Source organism: Scyliorhinus canicula, chromosome 4 (assembly GCF_902713615.1).
Source record: "Scyliorhinus canicula chromosome 4, sScyCan1.1, whole genome shotgun sequence".
NCBI classification, from domain to species: domain Eukaryota; kingdom Metazoa; phylum Chordata; class Chondrichthyes; order Carcharhiniformes; family Scyliorhinidae; genus Scyliorhinus; species Scyliorhinus canicula.
In genome coordinates, this window is record NC_052149.1 from 101,726,375 (window position 1) to 101,750,771 (window position 24,397).

General features: G+C 45.1%; 1 protein-coding gene across 3 annotated transcripts in view; it reads left to right on the forward strand.

Moving 5' to 3' along the window:
- Positions 1 to 19,253, forward strand: part of LOC119964853 (eIF-2-alpha kinase GCN2-like) — a 128,806-nt gene extending 109,553 nt beyond the window's left edge. For all 3 annotated transcript variants that reach the window (XM_038794912.1, XM_038794914.1, XM_038794913.1), the window contains 5 exons: positions 5,055 to 5,156; positions 5,611 to 5,742; positions 11,160 to 11,234; positions 14,367 to 14,461; positions 17,584 to 19,253. In XM_038794912.1, coding sequence (XP_038650840.1) covers positions 5,055 to 5,156; positions 5,611 to 5,742; positions 11,160 to 11,234; positions 14,367 to 14,461; positions 17,584 to 17,665 — 486 coding nt within the window. In that variant the 3' untranslated portion in view covers positions 17,666 to 19,253. The remainder of the gene's footprint in view (positions 1 to 5,054; positions 5,157 to 5,610; positions 5,743 to 11,159; positions 11,235 to 14,366; positions 14,462 to 17,583) is intronic.
- Positions 19,254 to 24,397: the final 5,144 nt, after the last annotated feature.

The window sequence follows — 24,397 nt, forward strand, 5'->3', positions numbered from 1 at the left end:
TGTCTCTGGAATACTACTCTGGGCATGGCACTTAAGGAAGAACATTAACACCTTAAAGACCTAAATGTTTCAGATTCACCAAATTCATGGGGGTTAGATTATAAGGACGGGTTGCATTGACTGGGCTTGTGATTCCTTGAATGGAAAAGGTTACGGGTTATCTAATTAACAAGTTTCAGATGATTAAAGAAGTTGGTAGGGTGGATACAGAGACACCATTTTCCTCAGATGGGGAATGAGGAATTTTGGAATATGACCATAAATTAGAGCCAGCCCATTTTGGTGGATATTCGAAATTCAGGGCAACATTCAGGCGGTAGGAATTCTGGAATTCTCCCCTTCAGAAGACTGTGTTTGCTGGGACAATGGGAGCTTTCAAAACTGAGACGGATGGACTTTTTATTAGATAAGGTATCAAGAGATATGGTACAAAGGCAAGTAAATGCAGATCATCCATGATCTCTCAGTGGTTGAGCAGGGTGAAAGGTTAAATGGCCTGCCTCTAATGTTCCTATAAAATATACCCGTTTAAAAATGCAGAGCAACATTGAATCTCGAGTTTAATTCTTCAGGGTAAAACTGTATTTTCTTTTAGCTTGAGGAGGCAGTGGTGTCGTGATATTGTAACTTGACTAGTGGTAAACCAGAGATCCAAGGTAATGTTCTGGTGACCCACGTTTGAATCCCATCATGGCAGATGGTGACATTTGAATTCAAAAACTGTAATCTGGAATTAAAAGTCTAAGGATGGCCATGAACCAATTGTTGTAGGTACCCATCTAGTTTATCAATGTCCTTTAGCGAAGGAGATTTTGTGCTTCTCTGGTTTATTTATTCTTCTTTTGTACCCTCAGCAGATGAAGGAGGCCTGAGACCAGTGATTCAGGCACCATACACAAAGTTGGTTCCTGTGGGATCAGAGGCTTTAGTTATGAGGAGAGAAAGTTGGGCTCTTCATATTAAAGCAGGGGATCTGATGGTGTTTACAATTGTAATGAGTGCGAATATAAAAACTAGAGAATTTCTACCTGGTCGGAGGCGTCAAGTAGCTAAAGAGCATAAGGCAACGAAGGAACTAATAAAGAGTTAGGAGAATTTATTTTAATATACAATGTCCTTAGAACATTGTCTGCCTTGCCAGAAAAAGTGTTACAAGCAGAATCAAGAATAACTTAAAAGATAGGTAAATAAATATTTAAATAAGAAATATGTTAAAACAGTATGAAAGGGCAAGGGAAAGGGAACTGAGCAGATAGCTCATCGAGAACTGGCGCAGCCCATTGGATTGAAGGCAGTAATTATGTTTGATTGCATAAATAGAAATGCAATATGTGCTTTGAGACGCCATAGTAACCTGTGGATTGAAATGAAGGTATGTTTGTGACATTTTTAAAAAAAGACCACAATCAAGTCCAGTATCAGTCACCAAGTGCCCCGTGCGCTGCCATCATTCCCACATTCTTTACCCTCTTATGGATTCACCGTGGGATGGATTTTCCGGCCCTTTCTGCTGGCGGGATCTTGCAGGCCTGGCAAAGGTGACCCCATGTGGCGAGCTTCCCAGTGGCAGGATGTGTGAGCTACACAAACTGCCATAGTCATTGGCGAGACTAGAAGATCCCAACACCAACCAATGGCGAGCTGCCCCCACTACCAGGGAACATATTCCCATTGCGCGGAATTACCCTGGATATCGGCACAGGCAGAGAACAGGCTGGAAAAGTGGCATAGTTGGCAGCTTTATCTGCCATGTAGTGAGTAAAAAACGTAAAGCGGCGGCTGCCATGATGTATCCCTGGCGGAGCGGCCCCTGATTCGCCTGTCCCACCAACAACAGTCTATTGATGATTAGGGCACCATTTTTAAAGGCTGCTCCCGCAGAAAGGAGTTCATCTGCCCTGCCGACATGGATAGGTTTTCTGATCGAGGGGGGCAAGGGGAGATGATTTTGGCATAGAGGTCTGATAATCAAATGCTAATGCATTCAAATTATGTTCCTGATGTTGAAAGTCACTGACTGGGTAGGGGACAATCGCATCATGTGTTTACATTGGCATGAAACGTGATTTTGAAGTTGTGGCAAGATTTGTGCTCTCATCGCCAAACCTGCCCGATGTGATCACAAGTGGAAAATCCTAGCCATTGTATTTGCATTGATCTATATCCCAGCCCTTATTGGACTTTGATCTTAAACCATTTCTTTTCTCTTTTGGAAGTTGAATATTTTCCAGCTCTACCACTGTTTTTATTCAACCTTGTTGACATTTTCAGCTGGTTAACTTGCTCATTAGTTGCTTATGAAGCTTTGGAGAATCATGGTTGCTGTTGAATAGTCACTAGTTGCTAAAATTTAAATATTTTGTTACATGTTTTAAGGTGCGGTTTTAATAACATGTCACTGATTTTTGAAGAACGTGTAATTCTACAATTTTTAACAAAAAGAGGAACGTTGTGACCCGCTCCTCGAATGAGTCTTGAAAAGACAGTAGGGACTGGTTTAGCACAGGGCTAAAGAGTTGGCTTTTAAAGCAGACAGGCCAGCAGCACGGTTCAATTCCCGTACCAGCCTCCCTGAACAGGCGCCGGAATGTGGCAACCGGGGCTTTTCACAGTAACTTCATTTGAAGCCTACTCGTGACAATAAGCGATTTTCATTTCATTTCATTTTTTCAAGACAGTGGGCTAAATTAGAAAAATAGGAACAGGAGTAGGCCATTCAGCCCCTTTAGTCACTTGTTAGATGGTGCCTTCCATGTTTCTTAACTCCATTTACCTGCCTTCGTTCCTCACTGAACAAACATCTATCCATCATATCATATCACTTCTTCAGTTTACCTAATTTGGACATCATATCCTGGAGGGGAGAGTGGTCCATGTTTCCAGTACCTCTTGTGTCAGGAACTGCATCCTGAGATCTTCCTTGCATAAACTTGTGGTGGTTTTAAAATTAAGTCTGCAGGCCTCACAGGTTTACAGAAGATGTTAACATTACAATCTGCTATGTTACGCGGCCCGTTTGCCGGCACAAATGGCCAATGATGTCACGTGATCGGTCTCTTAAAGTGCCACTGTTCCACTGCAAGGCTGCTACCACCATCCAGGACAAAGGAGACCACTTGATTAGCACCCTATCCACCACCTTAAACATTCACTCCCTCCACTGCTGATGCACAGTGGCTGCAGTTTGTACTATATATAGGATGCACTGCAGCGGCTTGCCTCAACTGTTTTGACAATACCTTCCAAACCCATGACCTCCACCACCCAAAAGGACAAGGCCATCGGACATATGGGAATAGCACCACTTGCAAGTTCCCCTCCAAGCCACACGCCTTGATAACCTTGATAACTCAGCAACAGGGAAGGAATGGGATATAGTTCTAAGTTTAAAAACCTGAAACAGGTTGGCAGCTTTATCCGCCGTTAAGTGCAGGACTTAGAGTAAAAAACTTAAAGCGGCGAGTGGCCCTTGATTCGTCTGCACCTCTGAACAGCACTATGGGTGTGCCTATACCACCGTGGAGGTTTCAGAATGAGGCTAATCATTACCTTCTATCAGGGACGGGCAATAAATGCTAACCATACTCATGATGCCGCATCCCATAAAGCAGGGGTTCCCAAAACTCTGGTCCGCCATGGGTCTCCAGGGAGTCTGCAAAGTTGGCGGCTGCTACATGATTGAAAAGCACTGGTTCGAACACTCAAAGCTGAAAAAGAATTAGGTAAATCAAATGGACCAATAACAGCAAGACCTCTTGGAGCACTGGATGTTATCAGCATGTAGTGCTCTGAGAGTACTTGCTCTGATCAGCATGTTTGATTTGTTTGATCTCGCTGTTGCTGGGCAGAAAAGACAGCGGCCAACAGTGAGACCAAGGCCAGGCAGGAGCTGGCAGGGGACAAATCGGCCAGACTTTGCGTGGCAATGACAAGGAGAAGCTAGGTGTCAGTGACGAGGAGAGGCTGCATGTGGCCTACAGTTGGCAGCGAGGGCTCAGGAAAGGAGCCGTGGATTTCGGGCCTCAGTAAATGAGCAGTGGGGGTTTGAGCCTCATGGAAGGAGCGGTGGAGGGGGAAAAGAGTTTGGGCATTGGGAAGGAGCAGGTGGGGGGGGGGGGTGTTCGGGCTTTGTGAAAGGAGCAGAGGTGGGGTTCAGACCTCAGGAAAGGAGGGGGGGAGGGGTCCAGGCCTTGAAAGTAGCGGAGTGGGGGAGGCTTTTGTCCTCCAGAAAGGAGCGAGATGGGGCTCGAGCCTTGGGAAGGGGATGTTAGCCTTTGCAAATGATTGGTGGCGGTCGGACCTTGTGAAAGGAGCAGCAGGGAAGGGGGGCTTCAGGAAAGGAGAGTGTGTGGGGTTCGGACCTCTAGAAAAGGAGGAGTTTGGGACTTTTGAAAGAAGCAATGGATGGTGGGGGGGGGGGGGGGGGGGGGGGGGGGGGGGGATTGTTCGGGCCTCGTGAAAGGAGAAGGGTGGAGTCCGGGCCTCGTAAAGAGGTGAAATGTGTGTTTGTGTGAGAGAAAGGTAAGAGAGTTGTGTTTGTGTGTGAGGGTGTGAGGGAGTGAGATGAGTGTGTCTGATATGAGAATCAGCTATCAAGCATCATTCCTCCCATTAAAAATTACAAAAGATTTAAGTATTTCTTTAATGAGAGAAATTTTTAATTATTACTGTGTTACCCACTCCTAAAATGGGCCTGACCTCCAGGGGTTTATGTTAAGAGGCAATGGGAGGGTGGCTTGGCCAGGAGTTAATGTGAGATGGCCATGTAGCTGGTGAATGTATTTGTGACTGTGAGCCTCTTGAGAGATCACTTGGGGTTCCGTGGCTTGAAAGTCTTGGAAACCCAACCAGAAAGGAATTTTTCAAAATACCTCAAAATTTAGGAAGCATTAAAGCAGCAATTTAGAATATTCAAAGTGGAATAATAATTAATATATAATGGTCCGATCTGAAGATTTGAAGGGGTGTAATAATCTCGGCTCTTATTTTACATAAAATTATTCTTCGAACAAGAATGTCACAGTCTGAATTGCTTGTCTGTCACAATGCTGTAGCTCCGAAGTTTCGATGATTCTTTTGGGGAGTTGCCTGAGCTGTCAGCTGCCGGCCTAAACGTTGACCTCCAGAAAATCATAGAAGCAGATGCAAAGACAAAGGTAAAAAGCAAACAAGAGACGGAATCCCAGAACCTGAGAAAATGCAGGCAATGTTGAAAATATGTTGGCTTTTCCGGTGGGGTGGAGGGGCGGGGCGGCAGACGCGAAAGTGTTGCATTGAGTAGTAAGTCACTCCTAAAGGTCACTAGAACATTCAGAGACTCCAATTCCCTCAAGGATCCATAACATAACTGTCCCTTATTTCATTTTCCTTTGCTTAATGTTATTTTTGAGGATTAAACTTTAATCTGATTGTGCAATATTTCTATGATCTGATTATCATTTAATGAGGCATTCCATGTTTAATGCTTGACCTTGGCTACAAGTTCTAAACATGGTACAATGGATGTAATTTAGTTTAACTCTGGATTATGTTCTCCTGTGAAAAATACCCTCAAATATTGCACACATTTATTGCAAAAATACACATAAAATTTTCTCATTTTATGCACAGAAGCCAAAAAGGATGCTGGACAAAATGTGCATTCATTGCTCTCCTGGCACGAGTGCAGAAGTCTGTTTTAAGTTGGCAAGAAAATTTTGGGAAGTAGGCATACACGTCAGATTGATGACCAGACTTAATGAGGTAATGTGTGGAAATCACTTGACATTCTGAACGCAGGGCACTAACAGTAATAGATAAATGGAGACATTGCATTTTAAACTCTAAGACAGTTTTTTTATTTTTAATATCTGCTTATAGGAGGATGTGGCTGATGGCTACAAAATTTGTTTGCTGCAACAGGTTGTCACCAGATAATAATCATAAAGTGGGCTTTTCCAGTCCTTCCAGCTAGTGGGATCTTCCGGTCCTGCCAAAGTCAACCCCCGCTGCAGGTTCCCCAGCAGCAGAACGGGCACAACATGCAAATTGCCATTGACCGGAAGATCCTCAGAAGTGCACGTGTTAGGAAAACAAAGGTAGTTTTATGGGTTTTATTTTTGTATTGGTAAATATTAGAAATAAGGTGTAGTTTTAAGTGGGTTTAATTTAATGTTTATGTGCCTGGACAAGTAAAATCTATAATTAGATTCATGCTAGACAAAGGTGTTTGTATGTGTGGGAGTTTAGTTTCAATTGCAACTGTGATTCTATTGTGCTTAGAGAGGGTCATAGTGTGAAGAATAAATAGGCCAACAGAGGGATGTGGATATTGCTTAGCAACTGGAGACCCTTGTAAGATATAAAATGCTTTTGAGCTTTTAGCTTTGGATGGATATATTACAGTTAGAGACAGGACATTGGGGAGTGAACATCTCTCAACTCTGCCAAGAGAAGCCGGACAGGATAAGGGAGTTGCAAGGCTTCCTAAGGAACAAAATAGATAACCAGGGAATTAGAACAGAAGGAATGTACAAGGCAATTGGAGTTAAGAGAACAGAGACCATGATATTTATCAGAAGAATTCAAGGAAGAGTAAACAAAGTGTTTTGAGTTAAGAGACAATTTCACTGACCAGATATAAAGTGGGACAGCAGACTTCAGAAATAAATGAACCATTTGATGCAATTTTAATAAGTCTCTGGGAATCGAGAGATAAAGCAATTGTGAAAAGTCCTAAACGGGCTGGTAAATCGTGGACAGGATTTGTTCTTAACAGTAAAGCGGAAGCTTTGTTTAAAACTGTCATTTGGAAAATCTGGACTGGATTTCGGAATGAAAATCGCTAAGGGAAAGCATTATTGTGAGAAAAGATTTAAAGTGTGTTTTTGGGAGTGGAGTTTGGAAACTCTCATGTGATAATAATCTGGGGGGATTTGGAGGAGAAATCCATAAGCACTAATTTGGGTTCAGAGTGGTGTACGTCTTGTGTGCTAATGAGACAATTGTAGCCTGAGATGTACTTTATAATCCATATTAATTTTAAAATTTGTGTGTAATTGTTAAACTAAGCGGAGTAAAGGAATATTTATCACAATACAATTTCTTCATGTTTAATGAATGTTTAATCTTGTTAGCACTAATTAAAAAAAAAAAAAATTCCAATTAAGGGGCAATTTAGCATGGTCAATCTATCGAAACCTCCACTCTGAGTAAGATGCCAACACATGAGCAGTACTGTCAGATTTTTCGTTCATTTTTTACTTGTGCACAAGGGGAGCGTGCCTAGACAAAGGCTAGGCCAGCAACTCCGAATCACCAGTAGTTATAACATATTTATACTTGGGTAAGCAAGTTCCATAGATTCACGTGTAATGGTTCCACTTTAGTATGATTTTGTAAAGTTCACTATGTGTTCCATATTCCCTCTTAATATCGTTATTCTCATCTGATTAGCTTATTGTCTGGTATCCCCCTTAACATCGTTATTATCATCTGATTAGCTTATTGTCTGGCATTGGTTGTCACGTCCCCATTGTGGTTCAACCTGAAGTAAATTATACAGATGGCTTCAGTTGCTGCAGGATTATTGTTGCAATATGTGGTTTCAACTACCGATGGTTTATGAAGTAAGTTTCAACCCGAAGTTGACCGGATACAATGTCCCAGCAAACTTTGCAATCTGTAGTTGTTCTTTTCTATATTTCCACAAATCCACCTACCCTGCACATCTTTGGGTTGTGGGGTTGAGACCTATGCAGTGCAGACACAGGGAAATTGTGCAAACTCCACAGGGACAATAACCCGGGGCTGGGGTCGCACCGTGCCGCCCCTTGTTAGAAATAATTAGCGGTCCTGTGACTCTTCTTCCGCATTTTATAAAAAAAGTTAGTCTTTTAAGCCAGGGTTCGATTCTGGGATCTTCCTGCTCAGGTACAACATTAATTGGGTTCGTAACAAAAAGGAGTACATTCAGCCCATCCTTTCTATGCTGACTGTTCACCAGGGCAGTCCAAAGCAGTCCCAATATCATAATCTGTCACCATTGACCAGCCTTTTTTATAGTTTAATGCTTGTATGCATTACCCTTAGAATTTCCAACGTTTGCCTCAATTTCGCTATATCGCAAGGTAATTTGTGAAACTCCGCATTAAGACCTTTCACCTAACCTCTTGCCTCAGTCTCTAACTGCCTATTTCAAATCGCATACTTCCCTTCACCAATCTCCCCTTCCTCACAACCAGGTAAATATTCTTCCCCTGTTCACTCTATGAACCCCTTCATTACTTTAAAAACTATGATTAAATCTCTTCATAGCCTAGCCTGCTTCACTGTAAATTGTCCAGGTATTTCCGTTCTCTCCTCATAATTATGTCTTCCCATCCTGATCAGTCCATGCTTTTCAATAATAGCGCAGCCCAAAGTACACACACTACTCTATCGAAATAATGGTTTGTACAAATTTACCAAAATCTCTTTGTTCTTGAACTCCCAATTCTCTATATAGAAAACCTCAATGGCTATTTGCCACTGTAGCTTTTCAGCCATGGTCTTTTTCTTTATATAAATGTAGAGTACCTAATTAATTTTTTTCCAATTAAGGGGCAATTTAGCTTGGCCAATCCACCTACCCTGCACATCTTTGGGTTGTGGGGCTGAAAACCCACGCAAATACGGGGAGAATGTGCAAACTCCACACGGACAGTGATCCAAAGCCCAAGTACATCTTTATTTGATTTATGACCAGTATGGGGAATTTTTAGCGTACGTCTTAGCGTTCAGTTTTCAAAGGTCTCAATTTTCTTCTGCAGATCGTTACTTATTGCCCAGGTTTGTGAGGCATGCAGGAAAGTGGATGGAATGTCGCTTCTTACGTGTTTTTTCTTGTTATAAGCTTGAGTTTTCTTGTTGACACATCCTTCATCTTCACAAAATTATTTCTGTCCGTCTCTATCCTTCTCCTAATTCCTGTATCACATCTGACAGCTTCTGTTACCATTTGTCCTAAATAGACAAACTTACCTACTTGTTTGCATAGTTTGCATAATCCCACACTTTTCCACATCAAATTGCATGTTCTGCCTTCTGATTTATCCATTCTGTTAACGTGTCTAAAATGCTGTTTGCAGAAACCCCTACTATTGTGTTATCACTAAATGTTTGGCAGGGGGATAATTGGGCCAGTGTGTGCAGAGGTGACTCAATCCTCATTTTAAATGCATAAATTCTATTCTTATTGTCATATAATACTTCGAGTTTATGAAGTATTGTAAAGTTGGCTTCAGCGTAGAACATGTGCTACTTTACAGACAGAGAAGCCGAAAGGCAAACCTCAGGTGTTACAGTGCCACTGCTGGTAGTGTGGTATAATTACAATGTGATAAGCTGACCGAGGCAGTTTCCATTATAAGAAGATGTGCTGCAGGAATTTCTGGACCCTCCCTGACGGGTTTTTCCATTGTGGCTGCGGTTTGCCATTGGCCGTCAAAGGGATCTTCCAATGCCCCCAAAGACTATGTGCTATTGCATGGCTCGCCTGCCCCGCTGCCAGGCAACCCACCGTGGGGGTTTGATTTTGGCAGGACCAGAAGACTCCACCAGTGGGAAGGGTTGGAAAAGGTCGCCCATGATTTTTATAATGGCAACTCTTGACAAATCAGTGTGACAAAAAAATGAGAGCTGAAGAGTTTGTTCCTGCAGATACAATGAATCAGCAGACATAAGATTTTAAATATATTATAGATAGATCGAGAGACAAATTGACGACATGGCTTCGTCATTTCCAACCTTTCTCCTATATGGTTAGAACCCATTAACTTTAATCCTTTGTGTCCATCAATCACCTTTCAATCCTTTCTGCTAATTTCCCTTCAACCTTTTTATAAGAATATTGAATATAAATACACCATTGATATGTATGCAATGTAAATAATAAACCAATGAAGGTAAATTCTCTATATTAGAATTTGAAAAAATATTGTAGACGATTTAAAGCAAAAGCAACATGTTGACCAGAATATGCCACTAGGTGACAGTGTTTAGACAAAATATAAACTACTGGTGCAAAACACATTTTGGATCACTGCTTTCCCTATTATACTAAAGTCACCTACTTATCCATGTAATCTAGCCAATTGATTGTAGAAATGTTATGATTTTAATTTGATAATTACCTTTGGCCATTTGTGACATGGGAATTTTCCACCTTAATTTTATCATCTGATGATAGTTGGATGTTTGAGCACTCAGTATTGAATCATCGCAAGATCACTTTAATCTCCCTAAATATTAGAAGCATTCTTTGGATCCCAGTAGTGGCAATAACCAATTAATTTGATCAGCTCAGTCTTTTTTCTCTCTAGCTTGCATGCTGAGGTTTGTCACTTTACAGCTCGACAGTTCATAGAACCACAGAATCCATACAGTGCAGAAGGATGCCATTTGGCCCAACGAGTCTGCACTGACCCTCTGAAAGAGCACCCTAAACAGGCTTTTGCCCTATCCCCGTGATCCCATAACCCCACCTAACCTGCAGTCCCATAACACTTGAGGGGCAAATTTAGCATACCAATCCACCTAACCCACACATTTTTGGACTGTGGGCTAGAATGTGCAAACTCCACACAGACAGCCACCCAAAGCCGGAATCGAATCCGGGTCCCTGGCGTTGTGCTAACCACTGTGACATCAGGAAGCACGTAATGCAATGTCATCAGCTCTTGGAAAAAGCACTCTCTACAGTGACGTGGATGATACAATGAAAGTAACTTGGGTTTCTTTGGAAGGATGAGGGCATTGCCACATTCATCTATACTTCTGCAACTTTAAAAAAGTCCACTTACACTAATAATAAGGGAAATAAAGCCCTCCAGTTATTTTAAGGATTTTGTTGGTAAAGTTTGAGATTTTTGATTCCCAGGTATGTGATTTCCTCTCAAGTTCTTCATGCAGGAAGTTCTTCATGCAGGAAGTTCTTCATGCAAGAATTACTGATGTAGTGCAAATGCATGACGTACACATACATTATTATAATTTCAGGATTCTGTAGGATGGGGGTAATGTTTGTTTTCAAAGACAGCTTTTTGCTGTAACTTAAGCATCTTCACCGCACTACTTGGAGGATGTGTGCTAACAGTAGCTCAAGTCTTAAAAATCTGGCCTTGTGTTTTAATCCTGTTTAGGCAACAATTGCAGCTCAGAGTCTTGAAAAGGGAAGGATATTTGTTCTACAACCAGAGAGTGAAACAGCTCTAAAGGTAATAACAGCAACCTCTTTCATTTTTTTTATCGCATCCTTAAATTTACAAAGCCAGTGCGCAAAGTGGACAGGGCAAACCCGTAATCCATCTCATTGCTTGCTCCAAAAACAAATTCAAATTGAACCCAATTCATGGTCTCCACAAAGGAGACACACATGATCCAAGCTGACAAGATTCATCCCATCGCATCTGCGCTGACCCTCTGATAGAGCACCCTACCTAGGCCCACAACCCCGCTCAACCAGCTCTATCCCCTGTAACTTAATCTGCAAATCCCTGGACACTAAGGGGCAATTTAGCATGGCCAATCCACCTAACCTGCACATCTTTGGAAGTTTATCAGCTTCCATTATGAAGCAACTTACTAGGGTTTTACAAATGTAAAATCGCGTGGACACCAACTCACCTGCAAGACTATTATGATATTCAGAAATTGTCCTGCCTCAATTTACAGTTGGTGATCTTTAAATTGGTACTGAGTTTAGAACAGCCTCAGAGTGTTTCATTATGTGGCCGATTTTGACTTTAAGGTGACTGACTGGGGGAGTGAGCTGGTCGGCAACCCATTCCATTGACATTTGGGCCTCTCGCGGCCTGAAATATGTCAGCCCCAGCCCCACTTAGACTTGCTGGATGAGCTTCAGATGCCAACTGGAACGTGATCCACCATGCCAAGATTGGCAAAGCAAATTAGGTGCTGTGCTACTACCAAGGTGCACAGTATCAGTGATAGAGATTGTAATATATAAGTCATGGCAAGTGGGGGTACAGGTACAATTGCAGATGGTATGGGACATCCTCAAGGGTGGCAGTGGTCCGAGTTATTCTTTTGGGCTCTGGAGGGCCTGGTCCACTGCCATTTGTGATACTATAGTAGCCTCACAGTCTCTGACCAGTTTCTGGCTATTGGTCCTCTTGACATTAATCGGGATAGATTAGCGGGTTCAATTCCCGTACCGGCTGAGGCTATCCATGTAGACCCCGTCTTCTCAACCTTGCCTCTAACCGGAGGTGTGGTAACCCTCTGGTTAAATCACCACCAGTCCGCTCTCAAAAGGGAGAGCAGCCCATGGCCCTCAACATTTACATTTTTCATTATATTAATCAACCCCAATTTCCTAATCCAAAACTGCTAGTTTCAAAGGGGCAGAAATATCAGACTGAAATTTCAATAATGTAGGCAAATTCAATAATATGTAGGCATATTAAAAGTCATCAGGTCACCCTGAGGTGTTTCTCAAAGATGCCGGGGACCTCTAACTGCTCCAAATTGTAGCTGTAGTGTACACTCCCTGGGAAGTGTGCACTTACTTGCATGATCTTCAGGTGGTGGTTGCACATAAGCTGAACGTTCAGGGAGTGGAACTCCTTCCTGTTAATGAAGGGCGCTCTTGGGCCGCCCAATGTGCACAAGGCGACAAGCATCTCATCTATTACCCCCTCGACCTGGGGCATCCCGGTGATGGCAGAGATCATGCTGCTCAGGCATCTTGGTGGACGGGGTCCAGATCAAGATTTATATAGTTGGCTGCCCAGGTAAACAGTGGCACATGCTGTCCATCATCTGTTCGAAAGACCAGCGATGCCTCTACACCGTGGGCCATCGCTGGCCTCCCCCTCTGGGTCCCTTCCTAGCCTGATGGGGGGCCGCGTACTCGGGGTTTGGGGCCCTGCACTAGGCCGCCGACTCAAGCCTCTGTTGATGTTGTTGTTGCCGCCTTCTCTGGCGCATGGCCTGGCAGTGCCACTACGAGGGTAGCTTCCCCGGTGACAAAGATATCATCCATAATGTAATATCTGTAAGGAATTGGAGAGGATGTGTAACTGATAGTAACTGAGGGCTTCCACTCCAGTACGCTCAGATCCCCCAAACTTCCCCATCCTCACATCCCCTGCCATCCCTCAGAGTGCCATCCAACATGCCCTGAACACCCGGCTGCTGCAGTGGCCCCTGTGCCCCGGACCCTGTACCCCAGACACCCGCTGCGAACAACGCCTGGGCTGGGTGCTGGATTGGATTGGATTGGATTTGTTTATTGTCACGTGTACTGAGGTACAGTGAAAATGTATCTTTCTGGGTCCCTCCCCGGTCCAAACACACACTCCCTAGTCGCGGGGATGTCCACGGTGCTGAGGGCCAGCTCCTGGGCGTTCGGATGTTGGCCGCTGCCTCTGTGGTGCTGATACCTCCAGTATCAAAGTGTCCAGGCCTCCAAGCCTGATTGGGATGCTGGGCAATACGTTTGCCTGTTTCATGGCATTTCTATGCACGGGAATCCACTTGGGAGCTGTGAAGTGATTGCATTACTAGAATTGCCAATTCCCCTTTAGCTATCACCTTCAGTTGTGCAATCCGCAGCCGCCACGATCAGTGAGGCTTAAATTGACCATCACCACATCACCACTGATTGGGGTCTGTCACGGGGGTGTTTGGAGGGATAGGCAGCAGCTGGAGTTGCCCCCGTTATGGGTTTGCATGATCCGGGGACTGGCATGGCGGACCCACGAGCACCGCAGTCCCTCACCCCCGTCCCCCCAAACCCGGGGCGACCCACCTGAGCACTGGGGAAATGGCCCCGGTGTCCCGGGCTGACTGCCTGATTTCCAAGACGGCTACTCACTGCCTCGGATCCCCACAGCAGCCATTGTGCTAGCTTCATGTATTTAAATAGGTGTACTAAACGACACCCACGTGTCTGCTCGCTGGGGAGTGATTAGATAATGGGAGACCGTTCAATAGGGTGACCTTCCCGTTAATGGGATGGAGATTGGTCTTAATTGGTGATTATTGGTTTCTCGCCACACCGTGTGCGGCAGGACCCTGATCTCGTCAATGGGAGCAGGCCAGTTAGATCGGAAACTGATCATCACCCGGCGTGGTTCCCGATTTCGCCCTCTCGCGCTGTCTAACCGGTCCGCTCGTTTTCGCGTCCGGCGTGACGTGTGCGAAGATCTGGGAGATCGCGCGCATCATCTGTTTTATGCAGAGAATCATTTTCTCTCCTTTTCTGCTTTAACTAATGTTATAAGTGAATTGCAAAAAACACATTCCTGCAGGTAATAGATAACTGCAGCCAACTTAATGAAGCAGTTCTGTATTAATGGCATTTACCCTCTGTTTGTATATAGGTGTTGCTGTATGACAGAGGAAACGTTTCAACCATAAATAGCATTGAGAAGTTTTTGCAGTGTGTAAAAAAGTCTGCGAAACTGGCTCCATCAAGGTAAAGCATTAAGTCCCACTTGTTATAAGTATGCCCAATTTGAGTGTGCTACTTTTCATTGATGCGGTGAGCAATGGTTCTGTTGCAGTGAAGCAAATATAAAGGCCACGAGTAATGTGCATTAAACGGTGCAGGCGGATTACCTGCATGTCCTGAAATAAGAATTCCTCCATGGGGATAAGTTAGTGAAAAGGTTCTGCCATGTTTCTGGAGATTTCTGATTTTTAATGTACCCTCCATGCAAATATTATGTTACCTTTAAATTAAATCCAGTGTTTATGATCAGCGTAGAGATCAGAGGATTGGGAAGAAAAGATGGGTTTTAAAGTTCGATTTGCAAGATGATGGGGTTTTGCTACTTGCGTCTCACATTGAACTGGAGCAACACAAGCCAATTGAATCATCTCAGACAAGATGGTATTATTTATTTTCTTTAAAAAAAAAAGAGACTTCTCACCAGTATTTTTGCTTACTGCTGCAATTGAAGTTGTAGCAAAGCAAGTGCTGTGGATTGGAATTCCCTGGGCAACCTTGTGACTCGGAGGAGAGAGAAGAAGAAATCAACCATGCCCATTTTTTTCCCTGAGTGTGTGTTTGTGAAGACCAAAAAAAGTATTGTGAGGACTCCTGGTGTCACGTGCTAGCGAGTACAGAGATAGGAGAATAGGGCAGAAGAATGCGTGGCTCAATACCTGCTGCTGGATCACTGGGACTGTCTCTGTGGAAGGTGGGACATGTACAAGTGGGATGGGTCTCCATCTGAACCAGGATAGGTTTTTGTGGGTGGGTTTCTTAGAGCTGTTGAGTTTAAACTAGTTCGGCAGGGGGAGGAGATGCAGACCGTTAGTGACACAGCATACCGTAGTAAAGGAACTAAGACAGGGAGCTCAGCCATCGTGCCAAGTGACAAAAGAGGCCCCACCGCCACCGGAATGAACATACAGTGCAGAAGGAGGCCATTCAGCCCAACGAGTCTGACCCGACCCACTTAAGCCCTCACTTCCACCCTATCCCCTTAACCAAATAACCCCTCCTCACCTTTTGGGACACTAAGGACAATTTAGCATGGCCAATCCACCTAAACATCGGTTTGCAGTGTTTCTGAGCTCCTCAACACATCAAAGGCACTAGTTCCATTAACATAGTTAAGCTGTCCTTAACATAGTCAAGCTCTCCCTACTTTAAGCAGCTAAATTTTCCCAGTTTTTAAAAATATAGAACCGACAGGAAATGTTCCAATTTGTTGAATGTCCATGTTAGTTTCATGTCACCACCATTTTCCTGGCAGTGGTTGCAGTGTGACCAAGACTGTGAATTGAATCTTTGAACTGTGGGAGGAAACCGGAGCACCCGGAGGAAACCCACGCAGACACGGGGAGAACGTGCGGACTCCGCACAGACAGTGACCCAGAGGGGAATCAAACCTGGGACCCTGGCGCTGTGAAGCCACAGTGCTATCCACTTGTGCTACCCTGCTGCCCAGTGAGGAACTGATTCTGGCTTGAGGGGGAGGAATGCGATAACTGTACCGATAAAAGTTGCACCCAGCATGGCAGTTCACGATAGTCCTGAGTTGGGTTGTTTGTTTTGTGGGCCGCGGTAGTGGCTTTATTTTCATTTTAAGATAAACCAGTTCGGCCTCCTATAATTGTTACAATTAGCATAATGTCTTTCCGGCTTTTTTTTTGCAGAAAGCTCTGCCACCAGTATTGTCACCAGACTCTAGTTTTAGTGCATTCGCCGAACGTACCATAGCAACAGCTACAATGAGCCATACGTTCGAGATAAAAAATGTTTGAAAGCAAAGGAGGAAATAAAAAGGTGTCATCAGTGCACAATTGCATGGATTTCAGTAAACAAATGGTGATTACCACTGTATCAGGGACAGCACAATTGGAATAGCTTCTTACTCTGCCTCACTTTGGATGCACGTTATGTTTAGATACAAGATTTGATGAGAATTGAGCCTGAGTTCAGTCTGTGATTTGAATTTCAAACGTGAATGTATGATGCTGTCCAAACAACTCCAAAGCCATCATTAAGTTCTGAGGAATATTCCTAAGTGCACACATCCCCGGAAATGCTGTTTAGGGAAACCGCCTACCTAATTGTAGTGTTGACCGTTGGGACTCAGAAAAGTTGTGAATATTCATGCCCCAGACAAACAATCTATTATTGATAGCATAGAGTGGAATTTAAAGCCTCACCCGTTGGAGATTAGGTTCCGAGATGAGGGGAACCCGACTGATCAGGTAGGGGAGGGGACCTTCCTGCCTGGAGACCAACCGTGGCCCTTATAGACCTCATCCCACCACTGCTAGTATTCACTCAGTGGCATGTGGTGGGCCAACAATCAAGGGGGAGGGTGGTCCTCCTTCACAGGAGTACCTGACACGGAGGGACCCCATTGAGTGCTGGCCATGCACCACCCCCTGCCCTTTCCTTTCTAACCTCTTGCCCCCTCATCCCCCCCCCTTTCAACACCTCCCCTCTCCCGGCAACCCTCACCCTGCACTCACCTACCTTTCTCCAGGGGCCTAAGGATAGTCCCTGGTGAAAGCCCAAATGCATCACTTGCAACAGTCATATCTCCCGGTAATGGAGAGCTCACGGCCTTCAATTGGCTGGCAGCTTTCATGGGCAGGATTTCTGCCTTTCTGGGGAAGTCCTGGAACACAATGTCCCCTGTGGAGTTGGGAGCCCTGGCAGCAGGATCCCTACTGACATGTAGGGGCTTAATTCCATCAGGGAATCAGGTTGGTGGGGGAATTCAGGTTGCCGGGGGGGGGGGTCCAATGACACCACCAAAGTTGGTGATCCCCCCCCCCCCCCCCCCCCCCCCCCCCCCGACCTGAATCACCAACTTTGGTGGTTGTCGTCTCCCCCCATTTAATTCCACCCAGAGGCCAGGATTTTCAGGAAGGTCTGGAAATTCCCACCCAAAGTCGATGGACCTTCAGCAGATCTGTGACCTTTTCCGTCCGCCTGCGACAGTTCCCGCCACGGGCGTGACTGGAAAGCTCCGCTCATATTGTTTAGTCTTTGGTTTGATTTGTACAGTAGTTTCATGAATCTGTTATTCACAGAAAATATTGTTTTGATTGTTCTGCTTTTCACACAAGCAGGTGCTCACCAAAGAAACAAATTTCTTCCAAGAGGCGGTCAAAAATACCACGGCAGTATCATGCACTCCGAAGGTATTGAGAATGGTGCTCAGCCGACCGGTAACTATGCAACTGTGAACATGATCAGGATATGAAAATTGTTAATATTTGCATTTTTTGGTAATATCTTGTGGCCTTGTTTTAATGCCTGTAAATGGTATAATTAAAGGAGAAGTTAATGGAAACAGAATGTTATAAGTACTGGCCTTTATCATCACTTGTTTTCTCACAAATTTTGTGCTGTAAGTTCAGACTCTCCCAAAAACATTATATGCGAAAAGTTCTATCCTGGTGACCCTTGAACATCGAACATGTTCAGTGCTGAATTGATAGTATGTTTCAAACAATTGTGATAATTTATTTATTTTCTCAGAATTCTACTGATATAATATACAACAGGGGTTTTCAAAGTGGGGGTCACGACCCGCGGGTGGGTCACTGGATGATGTAAAATGGGTCGCCAACAGGTCTCCAAAATGATCCCTGGGGATTGCCTGACCTTTTTCCAATTTATTTCCTGCAGATACTTCTTCTGCACAATGTTAGTTTCCAGCAGTGCTTCACAGTTTTTTTTCCAGGCCTGCACCCCCACCCAAAAACAAGTGACTGCCGACTGGAATATCTATCCACAAATACTGCAATCAGTAACTCATAGGAGAGTATTCCTTCACACTGGATCTAGCTCCAGCAGATAATTCCTATGTCTCCTGTGGGGTTCTACCCATCTTTCAATTGTTCCATTTTCACAAAGCTGATTTATATTTGCCCCATTCTGTACCCACTCTGGGACGATAGGTATATGTTTGGGAACTCCAACCATCCCAGTCAGAGGGGAAAATACATCTGTTCAAGTGCAGATCATAGGAAGCACAGAGTCAATGATCATACAAAGAGACCAACTTCAGGTTAACGTTCTGAATTGGATGCATGATTATTGTCTGCCATTGTTACCATTGTCAATTAATCTTCAATTTCAGTTACCATTAACGTTGTCAGTGTTGGCTCAATTCCTGCGGTAGTTAATCTCATTGATGTCTGTTGAATTTCAGTCGGATCTATGTTTAAAGTTATGCTGTGTTTACATAAGGGGTTTGATGTTTATTTAAAATGGGGAGCTACTGTCCGCTCACTTCCCAAGATCAGTCGCTCTCTCAGTGAGGCTGACTTTGCGATCAGTGGTGAGTCTCCTTCCTTCCCGATCAGCCCAAAATCCAGGCGTGTTTCCAACAATTGTCTGATCCCCTCTTCAAATACCTCAGGAGTCAGCGATCAAAAGTCTTGCTCACTGATCTGCACAGAGATTTTTGTCACAAGTTCTTTAGATCTCCAAATAACAACAAAAATGTAAAATATATCTTCATTTACAATTTTTTACATTTAACAATACAGAAGTGCCAACAATGAACGTGATGGTTTAAAAAGTAACCGTGGAGAATCTATTGTCTAACAAATCCATGAGAGGTGGCTATTTTTCAAAAATGGGTCGCCAGAAAAAAAGTTTGAAAAACACTGATATACAGGATACTAACGTCTGCTGTGAGATTTTTAGAATATTATTATAATACTGTCAATATTTTACATTCCTCTGTCAAGACTTTTATTAAATAATTATTAAAAAGTTTACTGAGTAGCAATTTGTTTTTCTCTAGTTAATTTTCTCCTCTTTCTCCTGAAGGCATCATCAGCTCTTTGCTGGGCACAGTCTCACAGTGGCCATTTTGCATGTATGAACCTAGGTCAGTCATTTTAAAACTCAGGGTCGTGACCCACAGGCGGGTGCCGGGAGGGTCGCGGGGCCATCTGTCGCGGCGTGCCCGATTGCGGAGGAAGTGCTCAACAGCCGCAACCGGCTTTTACAAATGCAGGCCTAGACCGGCTTTCAGAGTGCCAGCTGTCCACTGCATGCGTGCTCCCTCAGCGGTGCACAGGCCCAGGGCCCAACAAGGCAGACCGTCTCCTGCTGACATCAGCGCGCTGACCCAGGAGCAGATTCTTTTTGAAAATCAATGGAGTCTTCTCTCCAGAAACAGCGGCAGAGAGCAGATCATGCTCAGTACACTGAGTCATTTTGTAGATGCCATTTTGTAGATGCCAGTAGTGCTGGTGTGAGCTCCAGGGCCTCTGGTGAACAACCCATGAAGAAGAAGATGAAATCAGGAACAAAGCAGCATAAAGAAGTTTTCTTGAGGTGTTGGTTTATTAATTGTACCACTGCAAATCCGGACGCAAAGTTTGTGTATGTTATGCAGGGAAGCACTGGCAAATGAAAGATCAAAGACATTTGAAGACGAAGCGATGCAATGAGAACTTAAATCATCAGCTGAAGCCCTTGGCAGAAGTGTAACATTGAATGACAAAGCTAGTGAGATCGCGAGCACCAACCAGGCTCACCTATCACATTAAACGTAAGTGAAAATGGTGGGTCATGAGGTTCGGGCGGCGTGGTTCGCAAAGTTTGGGTGGCGTGGGTCGCGAAGGTCGGCCGGCGTGGTCCAAAAGGATGGCTGGTTGGTAAAAATGGGTCCAGGGCAAAAAGGTTTGAAGAACACTGGACTACTATTTTGACACACCGGAACGGGAGGCAAATTACTTTGTAAAGAAATGTGGACTGCGGGAGAATTTAATTAAGTTGTTGATTACACCCGAGTGTTGTTTTTTGTGTTCTTTGCTATTTTTTCTGCGTTTTTGTTTACTGTGTTGTTGGGGAGAGGGATTGGGTGTGAGTATATGCTTTTCCTTCCTTGAATGTTAAAGTTGGATTCGGGTTGCTTGCTGATCCATTGTGTTATAACTTAAATTTTTGCCAAGTGGGGTCACCCTGCTAGCGGTTACGCTAGTAAACAGGAGCAAAATGGGGAGAGAGTTGGGGCTGGTTACCTGGGTGGGTGGGGGTTTGTTCTTTGTTTCTTTGGTTTGTTCAGGGGATGAGCCTAGGTTGATTGGGTTTTTTTTGTTTGGGAAGGGGGAGGGGTTGGGGTTTTTTGTAGTTGGGTCGGTTGTTTGGTGCTCGAGGGTGTGTGGAACATGGAAGGAAGCGGGGAGGGGCAGATTGCTGACGATGACGGATTCTTAGTTTATGTACTGGTAGCCATCTGGGTTGGCCACTTCCTGACTTTAAAATGGAGATCCGCTAAGAATGCAGGGAGAAATGGCCAAACGCAGGAAAACAAGCAGGTGCAAAATCTCCTGTATATTAGAACTTGCAGAAACCCAGACAGCACTGAAACTAACAACCATCTACATATTGATGAGCGATCCCCGGGAACAATTGGAAACACTTAAGATAATCGAGGCCAAGCCAGACTCCTCGGCGCCAGCGGGAGCCAAGACAAAGGAAGGCCAACGGACACTTAGGAACCGCCCAGCGATCAGGGAACAGCCCCAATATTGGGGAAATCAAATCCAGGTACGGGGTCCGCCCAAAAAGGCGCAAAGCCCCTGGGGACTATAAAATAGAGTCCCCAAGTTCAGTTCGATCTTCTTGGCAGGGTCTCTCAGCAGCTCGAAACAACTCTTGACCGTGACCTGCCTAGCAGCTGCCCCGATCAAGTAAGTGTCCAGTCAACGCACGCTACGAGATAGGCGCATCTATCCATTAGTCCATACCAGCTGGAAGCCTGCAGACTCAGAAGCGAACGAAAGGCCATTTGTTCCCCTGACCTGGTGGGCCAGTTTCCAAAGCTAAGTATTGGCCTATTAGTGTTAGAAATAGTCTAGTGAGTAGTATTTTATGCATGAGTAGCGATTGACTGTGTATATAATAAATGTGTTTTGATTTGAACCTTATTAACTGGTGTATTGAGTTATTGATCAGCACTTGAACCTCGTGGTGGTATCATAAAGATACCTGGCGACTCTAGAGCAAAGGTTATAAAACAGAGCAATTAAGTGTAAAGCACACTTAGCACAACGAGCAACACTGGTTGGGGGTGTTGGGGGGGGGGGGGGGGTGAAGGCAGCCATCTTGAGTGGACCTGGAGCCGTTCCACGTTGGGGCCCTGTCGGACCTTAAGGATGGGATATGGCTCATCATGGTAAAGAGGGTCTCAGAGGCCTCCAATCAGGCTGGTTACATGAACGTGAGGGTTTTAAATGGGCCACTTTAAATCGGCTAACTCTAAGATAAATAGAGATAAATCTGGTAGGGTGGAGAGGCAGAGGTTGGTGGATTCCATCCTTCAGGTGGACTGTCAATACTCTGCTGCCCGTTATGTGCCTCATGTCCAGAAATTACAGGATCATCCCATCACAGGACAAAACAAAGTGTGTGACTTGGGCATAAAAGCTGGGAATAATGATACCACCATTAGGAGTAGTAACCAATATATACGAGCTATGTGAACTACAGGATGTCCTAGAGCAGGTAGTAAATGATACCGCAGAAGCTGTTAAACAGATAGAAACTGAGATGGTTGCTATAAGAGCGGTTGTCCTGCAGAATAGAATGGCCCTTGATTTTGTGTTAGCTGAAAAGGGAGGTACTTGTGTCCTTATTGGAGATGAATGTTGCAGGTACATCCCACATAACTCAGAAAAAAATGATAATCTGGTGAATCACATTTGTAAAGAAGTAACAAGATTACATGAAGATGAAGGATGGGACTTTGGCTTTGGGTAGTTAGGATCATCAGGACAGAAAATTGTGTTCTGGATTATAATCACCAGTATATCTTAATTGTTGTATGGTTACTGTTTAAATGTTGCGCAGGGCATCATACGAACATGGGAGCAATCCTGGCAGCATTGCCTCCTCGGTACCGCCTCATGACATACAGGGAACTGTCACACGTCCGTTCCCCTGACATTATAGACCACCCTTCTCTACAGAAGACACAACAATGTACTAAAAGGTATTGATCAAAAGATCAACAAGGTGGGAATTTTAGAAGGGAAATGAATGTGTGGAATTATTAATATTTGTTGTCCGCTTAGAGAATACATTATTATTAGTTGCTATTAAAGAAAAGGCACTTGCTTAAGCATGATGAGATTGCTTGACTATATTTTAACACTGTTTTTGAACAAAACTTAGAAGGTCGGGTAGTGTAACTAAAATACTGCAACCATCTAAAACTTTATTATGCTGACAATTTGTTTTAGAGTTGTTTCAGCAAGGGCAAGAACTATGTACTTTGCCAAGGTTTGCTTAATATAAACATGGCCAGCTCGATGTTGTTTTCGTCTAGTGCTGTTTATTTTAGACTATAAAGATATGGGGCGGTATTCTCCCCTTCCCGACGGGGCAGGTGGTGTCCCGGCGTACCGGAGTGGCGCCAACCACTCCGGCGTTGGGCCTCCCCAAAGGTGCGGAATTCTCCGCACCATTAGGGGCTAAGCCCGCGCCGGAGGGGTTGGCGCCCCGCCAACCGGCGCGAGCGGCCTTTGGCTCCCCGCCGGCCGCCGTGAACGGCCTTTACGTCCCGCCAGCCAGGGCGAACGGCTGGCCGAAAGGCCTTCACCGGCCGGCGTGAGGCCGCGCATGCGCCGGAGCGTCAGCAGCCGCTGACGGTGGGGGGGGTCTCTTCCGCCTCTGCCATGGTGGAGGCCGTGGCGGCGGCGGAAGAAAAAGTGTGCCCCCACGGCACTGGCCCGCCCGCAGATCGGTGGGCCCCGATCGCGGGCCAGGCCACTGTGGGGGCACCCCCGGGGTCCGATTGTCCCGCGCTCCCCCCTCAGGACCCCGGGGCCTACTCGTGCCACCTGCTCCCGCCGCCACCAGAGGTGCTTTAAAACACGTCGGCGGGAGAGGCCTGACAGAGGCAGGACTTCAGCCCATTGCCGGCCGGAGAATCGCCGCGGAGGGCCCGCCGACCGGCACAGGGGGTTGGAGAGTTCCGCCCATGCTTTCTTCTGTCTAATCTTAGAGTGCTGTGAAATGGATATTACCCATTTCAGCCTCTCCACGATATTGTGTTAATAAAAATCCTGAATCGAAGCTCGAAGCCTGTGTCTAACATTATTTCCACGACAGACTGTGACAAAGAAGGTAGTAAATGCGTTCCCCAACCGGAAACCGCGGTTTAACCGGGTGATCCCGGGAGATACTGACGGCCAAGTCTGAGCTGTTTAAGACGGCTGACCCAGACATATACAAGCAATCTAGGGACGAACCCTGCAAAGCCATTATGGATGCCAAGAGACAATACCCCGTTAAGCCAGCGTCCCAGACCAATGACACTGACTCTTGTCGGTTGTGGCAAGGCTTAAACAGTGTAACAGACTACAAAGGACGGCTGAGAAGAATCCCTGGCACAGAGCATCCCTCTCCAATGAGCTCAATGCATTCAATGCTCGTTTCGAGTAGAATGGCAACGAACCGCTGTCAACTTCCCCAAGAGCCTCAGACACACCCATTCCTACTGTCACAGCCTCAGAAAGCGAACCCATAGTAAGCAACGTGTCCTGATGGAGTCCCTGGTTGTGCACTTAGATCATGTGTGGATCAACTGGCGTGTGTGTTCACAGAAATCTCCAACCTCTCTCTACTCGGTTCTGAGGTTCCCACCTGCTTCAAAAAGACCATTATACCGGTGCCAAAGAAGAACCTGGCAATGTGCCTCAACGTCTACCGGCCGCTGCTCATTCCATCAATCATTGTGAATTGCTTCGAGAGGTTGCCACGAGACACATTAGCTCCAAACTTCCAAATTGCCATTATCCACTGCAATTCGTCTACCGCCACAACCAGTCCACAGCAGACGCTATCTTTCAGGCCCTATGTTCATCCTGGAGCATCTCAACAACAATGACTCCTACTTCAGACTCCTATTCA